This window comes from Mya arenaria, chromosome 17 (genome assembly GCF_026914265.1).
Source record: "Mya arenaria isolate MELC-2E11 chromosome 17, ASM2691426v1".
Classification (NCBI taxonomy): Eukaryota; Metazoa; Mollusca; class Bivalvia; order Myida; family Myidae; genus Mya; species Mya arenaria.
The window spans coordinates 35,927,351-35,944,643 of record NC_069138.1 but is presented as its reverse complement, the minus strand read 5'-3'; the positions used below and the strand labels follow the sequence as shown (position 1 = coordinate 35,944,643).

General features: G+C 33.5%; 1 protein-coding gene and 1 long non-coding RNA gene across 3 annotated transcripts in view; one reads left to right on the top strand and one right to left on the bottom strand.

The window, feature by feature from the left end:
- Positions 1 to 4,259: 4,259 nt before the first annotated feature.
- On the bottom strand, positions 4,260 to 8,955 carry LOC128223992 (uncharacterized). The gene is made up of 3 exons (XR_008259413.1): positions 8,811 to 8,955; positions 4,647 to 4,805; positions 4,260 to 4,405 (listed from the first exon to the last, which is right to left on the bottom strand). It is a non-coding gene; the product is annotated as an uncharacterized LOC128223992 (long non-coding RNA).
- A 22-nt stretch (positions 8,956 to 8,977) lies between these two features.
- The window catches only part of LOC128223991 (uncharacterized), a 28,151-nt gene continuing 19,835 nt past the window's right edge, over positions 8,978 to 17,293 (top strand). The window contains exons 1-3 of one of the 2 annotated variants that reach the window (XM_052933554.1): positions 8,978 to 9,109; positions 14,571 to 14,643; positions 15,166 to 15,240. In XM_052933554.1, coding sequence (XP_052789514.1) covers positions 15,192 to 15,240 — 49 coding nt within the window. In that variant the 5' untranslated portion in view covers positions 8,978 to 9,109; positions 14,571 to 14,643; positions 15,166 to 15,191. The remainder of the gene's footprint in view (positions 9,110 to 14,570; positions 14,644 to 15,165; positions 15,241 to 17,293) is intronic. The other variant, XM_052933555.1, reaches the window with a different exon arrangement.

Sequence of the window (17,293 nt, the reverse complement as noted above, 5' to 3'; positions counted from 1 at the left end):
GCATGAACTACTAGTATTCTAATATGTGCCAAGTAAAGGTCATCTGAGGAGAATAAAATTTGCTACAAAACTGTACTATTGGTCAAATTTTCATTTTTGTAGCTTTAAAAGGACAAAATGGATGGTGGCCCCGGCCCAGGGCACATAATTTCAACTGTTTTGCTAGACGGTCTACATATAATGCTCCACAACAAATATCAAAGATATGAGCCTTGTGGTTTGAAACAAGAAGATTTTGAAAATATTTCTTAAAAAACTTGTGACCCCTGGGGGCAGTGCCAGTTTTGACCCTAGGGGCATAATTTGAACAACCATGGTAGCAGACCAATAAAATAATCCTTATTCAAAATAACAAGGGTCTGCATAGTTGTTTCAGACATAAAGATTTTCAAACATTTCCCAATTTAGTATACCAAACCGGTGAACCCAGTGGCGTGGCCAATAATGACCCCAGGGGCCTAATTTGAACAATTTTTCACATGAATTTGTGACTTTACATGTAAACTTGTCTAAAAATAGACTTCGCTCATGTAGACTTGGCTAAAAATAGCATTTTTTTTTACTTTTGAGGCCCATAATCTAGGTATGCATGGGCAGATCTGGTTTTCGAAAGGAACCAAGCTCTAATTGATATCTTAATACTGTACAAGTTTCATCTATATACAATTAAAACTGAAGACTGTACCATGTTCACAAGCAATTGTTTACAGTCGCACAGACGTTCAAGATAATCCATTAGGCATGCATGGGCAGATCTGACTGGTTTTCGAAAGGAACCGAGCTCTATTGGATATCTAAATACTGTTTTATTGAGATACAATCATAACTAAAGACTGTATGGTGTTCACAAGCAATTGTTTACAGGCGCTAGGAAGCACATACTACGTACACATTACCATCACATCAGATATTCTGATCTTTGGCCAGTAAAGCTAAAATTAAAACCGTGATAATGTACCAAAACTACCTATATCAGGGTATATCACTATTGTATTCTTTTTAGGATATACAAGAGCTGTCATGGGGCAGTGCCCTCAACTATATGCTGCTTTGTCTTAGAAATGAATACAATAATGATAAAGGTAATATGCAATAAAGAGACAAAATAAAAATTAAGCATGAAATGCTGCAATGCAAAAAAAACAACAAGTTTTCAATGATTGACAGACAAACCTAATTAATTAAGCCTTTGTTGTGCGATTAAGTTTCAATATTTTTTTGTTTTAGTGACCTTGATCCTATGGGCCCCGAAAGCAATTCTATAATACTTTGTATACTAAGTTTGTAGATGTATTTGATGCTGCCCTCCTCCTGGCCTGCCAACACAATGACACAGTCATGTCATTTTTATAACCAGGTTTCACTTTACAGGTTAACAAGAGCTGTCGTAAAACAGTGCGCTCTACTACCCTCTTGGAATTGGACGTAAATACAATAATAGTGTGATATGTGCCTGTAAAAAGCAATAAAACAATCAAATAAAAAAGTGAATAAGAATCACAATGTGACAAAACAAGGTTTGATTTGGTTAAGATTATAAAAATGTGCCTGTCAAAATAAAAAAAAAAAAGACGCCAACGCGGCAACGCCGCATAAAGCTTGATTTTTTATTTGACAATGCAATTTTGCAAACCTAGGATTTGAGCTAATGACCTAGTATTTTTAACCAAAAAGACCCATATTTATATTTATCGGAGATATCATTCATACAAATAACCTGATCAACAGAAACTATTCCATTTGTGTGAGGAAAAACGAACATTTTATAAATACATCAGCTTTTCCAAAAGATCTGTCCCAGAGACCTAGTTTTTGACCCTAGATGACACACTTTATCATCTAAGATTTCATGTACACAAATATTTTTAAAGTTAATTAAAATTTAAATTTTTGAAAAATATGGTTAGATCTGAAATTCATGATTGGGATGTGTGTTTATAAAATAACAATTGAATTTAGTTATTAACTGATATGGATAGCTTTGGTAAGCATAGATTTTTTTTATGACATCAGGAAAGTATTTCCTAAGATTTGACCTAGTGACCTAGTTTTTGATCTGAGGTGACCTATATTCACAAATGATTAAGACAACATGTAGACAAATATTCTGACCAAGTTTAAAAAAGATTTGACTAAAATTAATGAATTTTTATGACTGTGGGATTCTTTCTTCTAAAATTTGACCTTGTGACCTAGGTTTTGACCGGGGATGACCCATATTATAGAACTTTTAAGATATTATGCAGACAAATATTCTGACCAAGTTTCATAAAGATTTGACAAAAATTGTTCAATTTATGATGTGGAATGATTTTCCTAAGATTTGACCTAGTGACCTAGAATTTGACCCGGGATGACCCATATTAAAAAACTTTCAAGATAGTATGCAGACAAATATTCTGACCAAGTTTCATAAAGATATGAAAAAAATGTTGAATTTATGACATGGAAATATTTTCTCTAAGATGTGACCTAGTGACCTAGAATTTGACCAGGGATGACCCATATTCATACATCTTCAAGATAACATGCCGACAAATAGTCTGACCAAGTTTGATTACCATTGGATAAAAACTCTTGATTTTATTACATAAAATGAAAACTTTAACGCAGAATTGTTAATGATAGTATAGCCCACCTATTCTTCGAATAGTCGAGCTAAAAATGAACAAATAATAATTTGCAATGCTAATAAGCTCTTGCTCAATTTCATCATGTCCCTTTCACATATGAGTTGGACTGATATATCAATCACTAAATATTAATGGTCCTAGGTCAAAGAATTCAAGGTTCATTGTGCAGAATAACCACTGTTAGCCATTACCTTCACCTTCGACCAAAAAACTCCGAAAACAATACTTGTCATGTTCTGGTCAAATATAACCTACCATTAATGTTTCATGGTGTGAAGTCAACCTACAAAATGTATTTTCAAATTATTCAAAAATATAAATGTGTCTGTTTGAAATATAAATGTGTCTGTTTGAAAACATATGCTAAAACATATGCCCATTTGTTTTTACAATAGTGGCATAATACATATAAAATACAATAAATCAATGACACAATGCAGCACAAAAGAGGTCTTTTATATCACAGATTCTCTGCAAGCCAAGGTAGGGTAATTCCATCCAAAGAGCATGCAAACTGACAACAGCCTGTTGAAGAGATTTTCCTGAGGAACAATCCTGGGTATTCATTCCCTTCCTTCTGTCAGAGTAGAGACGTTTCAAACTGACAGCCTGCAATTTTAATGTACATATTTGAAAACTGTTTATATTCACAGTGACTTTTTATAATTTTTTTACATAAAGTGATGTTACATAAAATGTTGCCCATATACAATAAAATGATTAAACAGACTATCATAAACAATAAGTCTACAAGTACGGTATAAGGCCTTAAAGGGACTGTACACCAGATGGCACTAAAAAAGTTTTTTTTCTGTAACATATCTCAGGACAATTATTTAATAGAATGTGTTACGCTTTTATGTCATAATTGTAAAAAAAGTACAAACATGTAAAAAAAAATGTGTCACCAAAATTGAAGTCCAGTGTTGTATCAACTGTGCTACGAAGGCTTACTTTTTACATAAAGTGATGTTACATAAAATGTTGCCCATATACAATAAAATGATTAAACAGACTATCATAAACAATAAGTCTACAAGTACGGTATAAGGCCTTAAAGGGACTGTACACCAGATTGGAACTAAAAAAGTTTTTTTTCTGTAACATATCTCAGGACAATTATTTAATAGAATGTGTTACGCTTTTATGTCATAATTGTAAAAAAAGTACAAACATGTAAAAAAAAATGTGTCACCAAATTGAAGTCCAGTGTTGTATCAACTGTGCTACGAAGGCTTACTTCAATCAAGTGGTATATTAAAGCTATACACCTAACTTGGTTATATCATGTGATAACATCGACTAGCCAATCACGCATAAGAAATTAATTCTACTAGGTAGACATACCCAGTAATCTTTTTGAATGGAAAAATATGAAATAACTGCTAAACTTAATAAACTTGCAATTTGATCATCTGGTGCACACTGTTGCTTTAACAGCAATTAAAAAAAAAACACATTCATGAAACAAATTATACTTTGCCTGTATATAATTATTTAAAACTATATTTATTTTTTTTTAAATTATTTTTCGTTTTAAATACAGAAATGCTTATGCTGAGGACTTGGAAAGTTCTATTCTTACACATGGAAGTGGTGCAGAATGTATCCATTAATAGCACGGCCGCAGATGTAATTCTGTAGATGTTTTCATGGCTGCTACTGATATCATGGACTCAACGGCATGGTCAACTGTTGGTCCAGGCAGCGATATATCTGCCATCTCTGTGGAAGGCTCTGGATGAAGGGCGGCAAAGGTCCATGACCAACTCCTAATAGCAAAATGAATTATTATTCAGAGTATGAGATGCACTATTTATTGAACATGTAAATGTACATGGGTATATCATTTTTGTTCTCACTCATCAACTCAATACTCTTTAAATCGTTGTTTATATTTCAATCCTGTACTTGTGTATAGACCTGTACTTGTTCATAGACATTTCCTTTAGGCCTGGCGGAAACAATAAATGTCTTATCATACAAAATTACAAACACAAAGCACAGTCTTACCAGTTGGCGTTTCAACACAGTTTGTTCTTCAACATTCCAGAAGCAAGCACGTGTAGACAGACACCAAGCACACACTTTAGGGTGATAGTGGTGGTGGTCATTTTGTGCTATTGTGCATCTAATAGCTTGTTAACTGCTACAGGTCTTTTTAGGCCAAATCTAAAAAAATGAACATCTGTCAATTGACCTACAGTGCATGAGAAAGTCACCTTTATAGAGTTATATGGTAAGAGAATTTAATAAAAAAACACAACTTTTAAGTTAAAGTCCAGTCAAAATCTCTAATATAAATGTGTATGGTCAGTGGAATAAGAACACAGCTGAAGACAATATACTTCCTGCCATATAAACCAGTGTTAGGTATAGATATGTACCGGAGTATATACAGTCATCTGTTAAACTACAGTGCTTTAGAACGTGTCCCAAAGCTATGATAACTAGTATAGAGATATATGGTCATTTGATAAACTACAGTGCTTTAGAACGTGTCCCCCAGCTATGACTACCAGTATAAAGATATATGGTCATTTGATAAACTACAGTGCTTAGAACGTGTCCCAAAGCTATGACTACCTGTATAAAGATATATGGTCATTTGATAAACTACAGTGCTTTAGAACGTGTCCCCCAGCTATGACTACCAGTATAAAGATATATGGTGATTTGATAAACTACAGTGCTTTAGAACGTGTCCCCCAGCTATGACTACCTGTATAAAGACATATGGTCATTTGATAAACTACAGTGCTTTAGAACGTGTCCCCCAGCTATGACTACCTGTATAAAGATATATGGTCATTTGATAAACTACAGTGCTTTAGAACGTGTCCCCCAGCTATGACTACCCGTATAAAGATATATGGTGATTTGATAAACTACAGTGCTTTAGAACGTGTCCTCGAGCTATGACTACCCGTATAAAGATATATGGTCATTTGATAAACTAGTGCTTTAGAACGTGTCCCAAAGCTTTTACTACCAGTATAAAGATATATGGTCATTTGATAAACTACAGTGCTTTAGAACGTGCTCCCTAGCTATGACTACCAGTATAAAGATATATGGTCATTTGATAAACTACAGTGCTTTAGAACGTGTCCCCCAGCTTTGACTACCTGTATAAAGATATATGGTGATTTGATAAACTACAGTGCTTTAGAACGTGTCCCCCAGCTATGACTACCAGTATAAAGATATATGGTCATTTGATAAACTACAGTGCTTTAGAACGTGTCCAAATGCTATTACTACCAGTATAAAGATATATGCTCATTTGATAAACTACAGTGCTTTAGAATGTGTCCCCGAGCTATGACTACCTGTATAAAGATATATGGTGATTTGATAAACTACAGTGCTTTAGAACGTGTCCCCCAGCTATGACTACCTGTATAAAGATATATGGTCATTTAATAAACTACAGTGCTTTAGAACGTGTCCCCCAGCTATGACTACCAGTATAAAGATATATGGTGATTTGATAAACTACAGTGCTTTAGAACGTGTCCCCGAGCTATGACTACCTGTTAAAAGATATATGGTCATTTGATAAACTACAGTGCTTTAGAACGTGTCCCAAAGCTATTACTACCTGTATAAAGATATATGGTCATTTGATAAACTACAGTGCTTTAGAACGTGTCCCCCAGCTATGACTACTAGTATAAAGATATATGGTCATTTGATAAACTACAGTGCTTTAGAACGTGTCCCACAGCTATGACTACCTGTATAAAGATATATGGTCATTTGATAAACTACAGTGCTTTAGAACGTGTCCCCCAGCTATGACTACCAGTATAAAGATATATGGTCATTTGATAAACTACAGTGCTTTAGAACGTATCCTAAAGCTATTACTACCAGTATAAAGATATATGGTCATTTGATAATCTACAGTGCTTTAGAATGTGTCCCCCACCTATGATCACCAGTATAAAGATATATTGTCATTTGATAAACTACAGTGCTTTAGAACGTGTCCCAAAGCTATTACTACCAGTATTTATAACGATATATGGTCATTTGATAAACTACAGTGCTTTAGAACGTGTCCTCGAGCTATGACTACCTGTATAAAGATATATGGTCATTTGATAAACTACAGAGCTTTAGAATGTGTCCCAATACTATTACTACCAGTATAAAGATATATGGTCATTTGATAAACTACAGTGCTTTAGAACGTGTCCCCGAGCTATGACTACCTGTATAAAGATATATGGTCATTTGATAAACTACAGTGCTTTAGAACGTGTCCCCGAGCTATGACTACCTGTTAAAAGATATATGGTCATTTGATAAACTACAGTGCTTTAGAACGTGTCCCAAAGCTATTACCACCTGTATAAAGATATATGGTGATTTGATAAACTACAGTGCTTTAGAACCTGTCCCCGAGCTATGACTACCAGTATAAAGATATATGGTCATTTGATAAACTACAGTGCTTTAGAACGTGTCCCACAGCTATGAATACCTGTATAAAGATATATGGTCATTTGATAAACTACAGTGCTTTAGAACGTGTCCCCCAGCTATGACTACCAGTATAAAGATATATGGTCATTTGATAAACTACAGTGCTTTAGAACGTATCCCAAAGCTATTACTACCAGTATAAAGATATATGGTCATTTGATAATCTACAATGCTTTAGAATGTGTCCCCCACCTATGATCACCAGTATAAAGATATATTGTCATTTGATAAACTACAGTGCTTTAGAACGTGTCCCAAAGCTATTACTACCAGTATAACGATATATGGTCATTTGATAAACTACAATGCTTTAGAACGTGTCCTCGAGCTATGACTACCTGTATAAAGATATATGGTCATTTGATAAACTACAGAGCTTTAGAATGTGTCCCAATACTATTACTACCAGTATAAAGATATATGGTCATTTGATAAACTACAGTGCTTTAGAACGTGTCCCCGAGCTATGACTACCTGTATAAAGATATATGGTCATTTGATAAACTACAGTGCTTTAGAACGTGTCCCCGAGCTATGACAACCTGTTAAAAGATATATGGTCATTTGATAAACTACAGTGCTTTAGAACGTGTCCCAAAGCTATTACCACCTGTATAAAGATATATGGTGATTTGATAAACTACAGTGCTTTAGAACGTGTCCCCCAGCTATGACTACCAGTATAAAGATATATGGTCATTTGATAAACTACAGTGCTTTAGAACGTGTCCCACAGCTATGAATACCTGTATAAAGATATATGGTCATTTGATAAACTACAGTGCTTTAGAACGTGTCCCCCAGCTATGACTACCAGTATAAAGATATATGGTCATTTGATAAACTACAGTGCTTTAGAACGTATCCCAAAGCTATTACTACCAGTATAAAGATATATGGTCATTTGATAATCTAGTGCTTTAGAATGTGTCCCCCACCTATGATCACCAGTATAAAGATATATTGTCATTTGATAAACTACAGTGCTTTAGAACGTGTCCCAAAGCTATTACTACCAGTATAACGATATATGGTCATTTGATAAACTACAGTGCTTTAGAACGTGTCCTCGAGCTATGACTACCTGTATAAAGATATATGGTCATTTGATAAACTACAGAGCTTTAGAACGTGTCCCAATACTATTACTACCAGTATAAAGATATATGGTCATTTGATAAACTACAGTGCTTTAGAACGTGTCCCCAAGCTATGACTACCTGTATAAAGATATATGGTCATTTGATAAACTACAGTGCTTTAGAACGTGTCCCCGAGCTATGACTACCTGTTAAAAGATATATGGTCATTTGATAAACTACAGTGCTTTAGAACGTGTCCCAAAGCTATTACCACCTGTATAAAGATATATGGTGATTTGATAAACTACAGTGCTTTAGAACGTGTCCCCCAGCTATGACTACCAGTATAAAGATATATGGTCATTTGATAAACTACAGTGCTGTAGAACATGAGGCCCAACTAGGACTACCATTATAAAGCCAATTGTCATTTGTTTAACTTGTTTAGGTTAGTTTAGGTTAAATGTCAATAAATTTTGTAAAGGTCAAAATTCAGCTCATTCCCACCAAATCACTGTGAAATGGATGTGCTTTGCTGAAAAAAATGATTTGCAAGCATCAATAGTTAAATAATGCATAAAATTATGGAAATATTTAATACCGTCTTCCCAAAATTCTTCGTACTAGAGTCAGGCACAAATTATCTTGCATTTCCAGCTCCTGGATTTTCCTTAAAGCCTCTTCCAAGATTTTACAAACCAGCAATTTTGTTCGCTGTGGTGTACTCATGTGTTTTACACAGATATCAATGACGTAATTGTGTAAACACGCACCTGCCTAAATCCGCACTGTCGTTTATCAAAATCCATACTGTATTTAATTTTTACGGCATCCGTGACATGCATTAGTTTTCGCACAACGCAAAATGTGTTTGAGCTCTATTACTTTAAGGTACATAAGGTAGGTTTCTTCTTAGATCTTTTCAATACGTATGCATCGTTCGGTCGGTATAAAACGCAGCGTTTTGCGCAGTTTGCATTATGCAGACGTGCAGACTACGTTTTAGGGTTAGTCCTCCTTAATGGCCGTACACGAGTCTTTTGACGATTTTGTTTTACTATGGCAGACTCGTGACGTCCACCATCCCAGCAAAAAGTAGCGAACGGTCCTTGCGCAGAGAATCCTCGCGGCCACAATTTTGAAAAATTAAATTTCTACGATAACATTATTGCCTACTATTAAACACATCTTTATTTATGTCATGTTTTCAACCGCCTAAGGATTATTTACATTTTAATCATAAATAAGTGATAATAAAAAATAAATGTTTGTGTGTACCATTTAAAGCAATCATTCATCTTTCAAAAAACAAAAAAATAAAATCTGTTTCAATCGTCTGTTGTTTACATTTTGAATTTTGGCTGTCACATATTGTATTTGACCTAGATACAACATGCTTTCGACCATGACCTTTAACTATACTTCGCAACAAAAGTTTGTGCACAATCTTTTTTTATTTTAATTTGCATAACTTGTTTAAACTGTTTAATGTTTAATGTATTTTATTTAAAAAAAAAGTAATTAAATATTTACATATTTGCCATACAGTCACTTTTTAGTTACTTATCACCACAAGAGAGGCAAAGGAATGCATCATCCCTTCTAATGGCTTTCACATGGATACACAATGATAAATTCACCCATCATGAACCCTGTTATCACTGGTCCAACTCTGAATGAGCCTCATATAACCTGCCTAGGCTACAATATGTATATTTTTATGTTAACTGAGCGCCCAAATGCAATTCAATATAGTTACCTGTAGATAAATTTCATTAATTTTAGAATAAGCAACATACCATATTTTGATGCGCTTTTAATGTTGTGCACTATACTTAGAAAACAATAGGGCATAGGTTTTAGGCTTTGGTAGATATGCAAGATCTGGCAAACAAAAACAACACGATTTTAAAGAAGTATTTTACATGTGAAATCATTTTAAACGAATGGTCTAAATTGGCATTAATTAAAAATGACAAATTGGTGTTGTTACAAGTATAACTTTATAAGTTTTTTAACACTACCATTCCCATTCTTTTTCAAATGAAGTTTTCTGACAGTTCTACTGTTATGGTTAACTATTGGAGCTTATTTTTACTGGAAGTGACGCAAAATAGAAGTGTTTTACCCATTTTCAGGAGGCGGTCGAAAATAGGTTGTGGTCGAAAAAAGATTTTCCGGGATACAGTATAACGTAGTCTAATTCTAAAATAATAGACGTGTTAAACGGTATTCTTCCAATCACTGAAGGATTTGCCATATCAACAATTGTAAAAAAAAATCCATCAACGTTCAATTATTTGGACTACAGTATAACCATATGCAGACATGTTTTGCCAATTAAATAAGTTTTAGTTCTTTCTTCATGTAATTGTTAACAATGTACATGTTGTCATATGATATGTACATGTTCGTGACAGATTGAAAATTAGAACATAAATATTTTATTTAACGTTTATCAGACCTCATTGTTTATTAGAACAATATTTAAAACAAATATAATGTGTAAAATGGTTATATTAAATGTTTGTTTGTTGATTAAGAATCATTGCAGTATTATTTAAAATCGGTACAAAATGAATATCGGTATAATTTGTATGTATCTACTTACTTTTATTTGAAACTACATCAAACAAATTTGAACCATGTTCTCAATTTTAAAAACAAATATCAATGACATTATGTTGTGCATTGATGACCTTGACTGTAACCTTTTGACCTATTTTCTCGTTTTTGAAGTTACAGCAATGAAATTTTGGTCATGTGACTGTGTAAAGTTTTTTTAAACAAATATCAGTGTTGTCTTGGATGATCTTGACTGTGACCTTTTGACGTACTATGTTATTTTTCAAGCTGCAGTAATGAAATATGAACTGTGTGTACAGTTTTGAAAAAAAAAAGTCATCTTCAAATGACCTTGACTGTGACCTTTTGACCTTTCTTTTTTAAGCTTCAGCTATGACATTTTGACCATATCAAAGCTATATGCTTGGATGACCTTAACTGTAACTTTTTGACCTTTTTTAAATTTTGAAGCTTCTGTTATGAAATTTCAACCATGTGTACAAATATCAATATTGACATTATCAGGTGACCTTTTGACCTACTTTCTTATTTTTGAAGCTACTGTTTTGAAATTTGGACCATTTGTACAGATTTGAGAACAAATATCAAGCTATATTGATTACAAAGTTCAAACACTTTTACTCAGGTGAGCAATTATGGACCTCTTGTTTTAAGTTCATTAGAGCCTTGCATAATGCTGTCTTTAAAATAAACCTCTATCTTTTCGGGTTGACTTAACTTGAAGCATCAGTAGCTGTGCCTGTGTATCAATAAAACATGCTAATCCATTTGTCATGCACTTAACGAGGGACAAGTACTTACCTCTGGCAGGAGTCTGTTGTATAATGACAGACATAAATGTTAATTGAAATAAACCTGTTATAAAGAGTAGAAGAATAATGAATATAATAACATTATATTTGGGAGGCTGTTTTACAAATGAAATATTGCTTAAAAGGTCTAAGCTACATATATGTTATCAATATAATGACTTCTTAATGCGGCGTTCACACAGTGCCGATTATGGCTCCCGTTTGAGAATAGACAGCGCTACGACACGAAAAGCGAAAAAGTCGGATTACAATCCTCAATGATCTGGAATGTCCTATCATTGTCTGAACGCAGTCGTATATGTTCGTAACAGAGTCCTACAGATCGGGAATGGTCCGGAGAGGTCGGCCAAGCACTCCCGACAGTTAGGTGCGTCCCGTAACATTCGGGAAACACAGCCGATTTTGTCTAGTCGGATTACAATCGTGACTATGTCGTGACAGATTCGGTCGTTTTTTACCATGACAAAGATACAAATCGGATCAGAATCGGATTGAGAATGGGATAATCGGGATGAATTCTGCTGGAAACGGCTGGATCGGGACGCCTCCTGAACAATATGTTGTCGTAATTAAATAAATGTTTTTACAAATTTTAATAAAAGTTTGAAATTCCAGCCACGAATCACAGGATCTTGATCAGACTTTTGACACGTTTTAATCGGGAATGGTCCTATCAAGGACGGCAGTAAAAATCCTGAATGTGTGACTTAGGCTAAACAGAAATGCTTTATTTATATATTGACCTAGCGTCAATAATATCGACCAGCAGCTGCTACTGTCTAACCTAATTAAACTTTTGGAAACAAATAATCTCAATTTAAAAGAATCAAACAGGTATGATGTATTGTTAAACCAAAAAATTTCGTCAACTCACAGACCTATGGTTTATAGTTTTCTTGGTCTGTGATGCTGTTAATATACTTCTTAAAAAACAGTCCGGCAGTTCTATTAATAACAATTAACAGAAAAAGTGCCTGTTTGTCTTGAAAAAGAAGGCAAGTGGAATTTAAAACTTCCCATGCATCCAGCAACTTTTCCTGCTTTTAAAATTCGTCATACAATATAATCATAATGATCACTGGGTATCAACCATTATAGTTATGAAAATATTTATTTTCTGGATTCCAATCCAAGTACAACAATTAGTCTTGGAAAAAATGAAAAATCAACAACGTTAAAGCGATCAGTATAATAAACTTAAAACTCTTGTTTCGTAATTACGCCATGCCTTTTATTTAATTAAGTTAACAATGTTATGTATCATATTTTTCAATATATTTTATTTTCATTTTAGTTATTATGTTTATATTAGGTTTATAAATATAATGTCAATTTGTAGCATGATCTTTATATGTCTGTGCAATTTGAAAAAAATAATGCATATTTGAACATTTTTATACTGGGTACATGTACATCAACAATTGTATAAACATACCTGTTTAAAGATTCATGCTACTAAAACTGTTGTTTTATAATAAAGAACCTGGCTCTTGAAATAATGACATGGATTTTGATCTGAATATACTTTGTTAATACAGTTATTTTATTACATGCTTGTTTCTTAACATTGACTTTAACTTCATTGTTACTTAACTGGAAAATTTTATATTGATTGACAGATCTAGATTGTTTCAAGTCTGCATTTTCATAAAGATTTCAATAATTTTGTTATAAACGCCACTTAATAAATGAATGATGTGAAGTGTCATTAATAAAACAATCCAAAAGTTGGTTTGTTTTATTAATGACACTTGATCCAACACAAGAGTGCCACTAAAACCTTTTCCCTATATGTCTTTATTCCTATTTGTAACATATTTGCTGGGTTTTCCCTATATGTTTATATTGGCTGCGCAAATAATTGCGTTATACGAACCCTGCATTTCATGCGTAGAAGTTTTTAGCTAATGCGTTATAATGAAGCATGAACCACAAGGGGGAAAACACAAATTACATTTTACAAAAACTGGTTACAAATTTATGCCCCCTTAGGATTTTTACAAAAGCATTAGACAAGTCATGTTTTAGGCTCATTAAGGTAGCTTGTCATATAAACCATACATGTATAATAATTTATCACGATAATTCTTAATCAATTAAATATTTAAGAATATGTTGTATTGTACATATATATTGTGTTCTCACATGTAACATTTGTCAGTAATAATGTCAGGGTTTCCGCCAGGCCTTTTTCGCTTGTTGGGCCAGACATGCCTTCCTGTGGCAAGGCTAATTACAGACACATGTTAATTGCACCATCAAGCCCGCCATAATCCCCGCAGTGATGAGTTTTCAATATTGACCATACTAAGCTTTACGGCTTTCATAATAGTTGATCAATAGCAAGAAGGCATGTCTGCCGTATAACCGGGTGCTCATGTTTTATTCTCATATACCCATCATGGGCAATCTCATACTGCAACACACTGACAGTATGGTTTTGGTTTTCATGATACAGTCACATGATACTGTCACATACATTTTGCATGCATGTCTAAAAAATAGTCATTTTGGGTTTCTCAAGTATGTCATCTGATATATATTTTGTTATACCATTACATCAGTTATTATCTTCAATTGTGCAAGGAGTAAACAAGATCATATGTTCATATAGTGATTATTTTTTCTGGCCTTAGTATAATGTCATAAAACAGTTTCAGGTTTTATGAAATAGAAATTTTAGATTTTTGTGTCTCTTCTATCATAGATTTTTATATTAACTGGTACATGTATATTCTTATTTACCGGTAAGTTGGTACATATATGATTGTTAAATGATATTTATCAATTTATCAATACTGTCTTTGTTTCACTTTTAGACTACTGTCACACTAGACGCCATGCAATATTTATATACTATCATCTAGCGGGAGAAAAAAATTTACTCTAAAAAATCAGATGTCTTGAATTTCTTGTGGCGATATATTTTAATATGTGTATGTTTTTTTTTCCTTTTTCATCAGATTACAGCTTGAGGTCTGCTATATGGATTACACATAAGCCATTCGATGTTGCAAGAAGATTAAATTTTCCAAGGTAATCTTGTCAAATTTCTGTAAATGTATGATCTTCTGTTAGAGTCATGTCACAGCGGTCCATAGAATTACCGGAACCCCCCTGTTTACCAGAATCTACCAAAATCTACCGGAAATACTAAAATAACTAAATTTAAGTAAGGTTTGAGGTGTTCTTAAGCTTAAATAAATGAAGTATTTATACTTTAGTAAACCTTTATTATCATATATACACAGAAAAAGAAAAGGATTTCGGTTGTTTGGAGGTCAGATTGCCGATTATAATCTCATCACTGGAATCCCGTATTAAAAACAAAAATTAGTAAGTTTCAATACTGTTTTTTAACCTAAATATAGAATAAACTAGAAAGACTAAGTTAAAATCCCATATTCACATACAGAAAGTGACAATGATTCTGTTAGTTACTGTTTTGAGGTTGGAAAGCCGATAACGATATAACCAAACTTCTGGAATCACATGTGAAATACTATGTCACAGTTTGTCAAGAAGGCGTTTACTTTGAATGTGTGTTTTTGTTTTCAGGTATATTTTGGAGCCTGGAAAGAATCATGCTTAATTTTAGAAAGAAAAGAATTATGCTTGAATTCACCAAAAAAGGTAAAAAACTATCTCATTCTTCACCTTTTAAAGCTGCACTCTCACAGATTATAAGTATCTATCATGTGTTTCCGGTACGGATAGAAAAATCAGAGTACGCTGGTAACTAGGCTTGCTGAGATACTGGCCACGCAGCGTGCCAGAGGGTCAGATTTTTTCAATTCGGACCAGAAAACATGATTGATATTTTTTCTTGCATATCTAAAATTTAATATCAATTTGTGGGGAAATTGATGTAGAAATCACACTTTTGTACATTTCACCAAAAAGCGTATGCGACGTTGTTTACTGACGTCATAAAGCGCAGTAATTTCAAATCACTATTGACGTCAAATAGTTCCCCTAAAAATCATGTTTTTACGATAATCTATTTTCAATTATAATTAAAAGTCTTGCATACTTGTATATTTAATTGTGCTTTATTGAAATGGCATAATACACTTTTCATAAACCATACAATAAAAGAAATAAGAAGTGGCGCATTGTCGAGCGTGACTCATCTTACATGGGGGGTGTGAGACGGGTGTTTCCAGCACTGGTCACATAACTGGAAACACACGTCCGGTATGCAAGAAATACCGTTTTTTACAACTTTTTTTTGTCTTGGAAAGAGCAAATTTTGGTGTAAATATCAATTTTTGAACTTAAATATATAAATCTGCCAGCTAATTTTTTGTCAGCAGTCTTATATAACTGGTTTCCATGCATTTTCACAAAAATTGGCTTGTTCCAAGTCCAAAAAAAAGTTGTCAAAATGTTCAGTGCGTGCAGCTTTAAGCATCATTTACAGCTGATACAAGGGTTCCTATTTGCCTTTAAGCATGTTCGATAACTGACCAAACTATTTCCTGAGTTATGCTCCTTGATAAACTAAGAATATGTAGGATGGAAGATTTTAAATATCCCTTTTAGCTCACCAGTCCTTTTCAGGATGTTCATGGGCTGGGTTTAGAATTAATAGTAATGCACACTAAGTGAAACAAGGGCCAATAAAATGTTTTTCTCAATAAAAAACTGGCCAGAATATGAGGGAAATATTTTAAAGAAGTATTATGCTGGATCTGCAGGGATTATATTTATATTCACTAACAACTTGAGTCTGAGACACAGATTTTGCAATGTATATTTTTTGATTTAACTGTAAAATAGCTCTTGTTATAGCAATTATTCTAAAAATTCCTGTATCTGTTAAATTTAAACTCTTCTACAATCAGTTCCTCAACTTTGTCAAAAATAGTTATATTGGAGGGACTAGACCCCAGATGGTCCAAAAATTGTCAAATTCAGTATTTCCTTTAAATAAGCTTAGAATTGTTAATGCGGGCTAGTAATAGGCCGATTATACATCATTTAATAAGAATAGACGCAACACTTATTTTGCTGTCTTATCAGTTTTTCCATTTAGAAATAGCACATAATGGTTTCCCAGTTAAAATAATATCTGATTATGAGAACAGATAAATATTCCGTTGCCAATTTTGGGGAAATACTTACTGGGATTTACATGGTAGATATCCCAAGTAAATTTCAAATTGGAATGATGTGCAAAATCTGTGAAATATGCATGTGTCATAAGCAGTTTGATGCCATGGTATCATCTGGTGTCTAGTCCCTTAAAGATGTTTTCTAATATTTAAAATTTCACTTTTCTGAGCCTGAGTCTCAAATTCAGACTCGATATTAGTGAATATGGGCCCAGATCACATCGTCACAGAATAAAATAGCTATGTATTTTATCTGATTTCAGTCTCATCAATGCATTGTACATTCATGAATAAAAGTATATTCAACAAACAATACATACAAGTGCATTGCCACTATAGGAAGAGTTATAAGAGACTATCAATTTTATAAAACAACTAAGACACATAACATCTTTTTACAGATAAGTGCAAAATACCCTTGCTAATCCCATTTTAAAAAAACTGCTTTTAGCTACATGTATGTATCTCTGGTGAGTAGTAAAGGAGCTGTCTGATCCTCTTATTTCAATCAAAGGTAAAATTAATCCATCCTGTATAGATGTGTATCCTCCAACATTTTAGAAATAAGA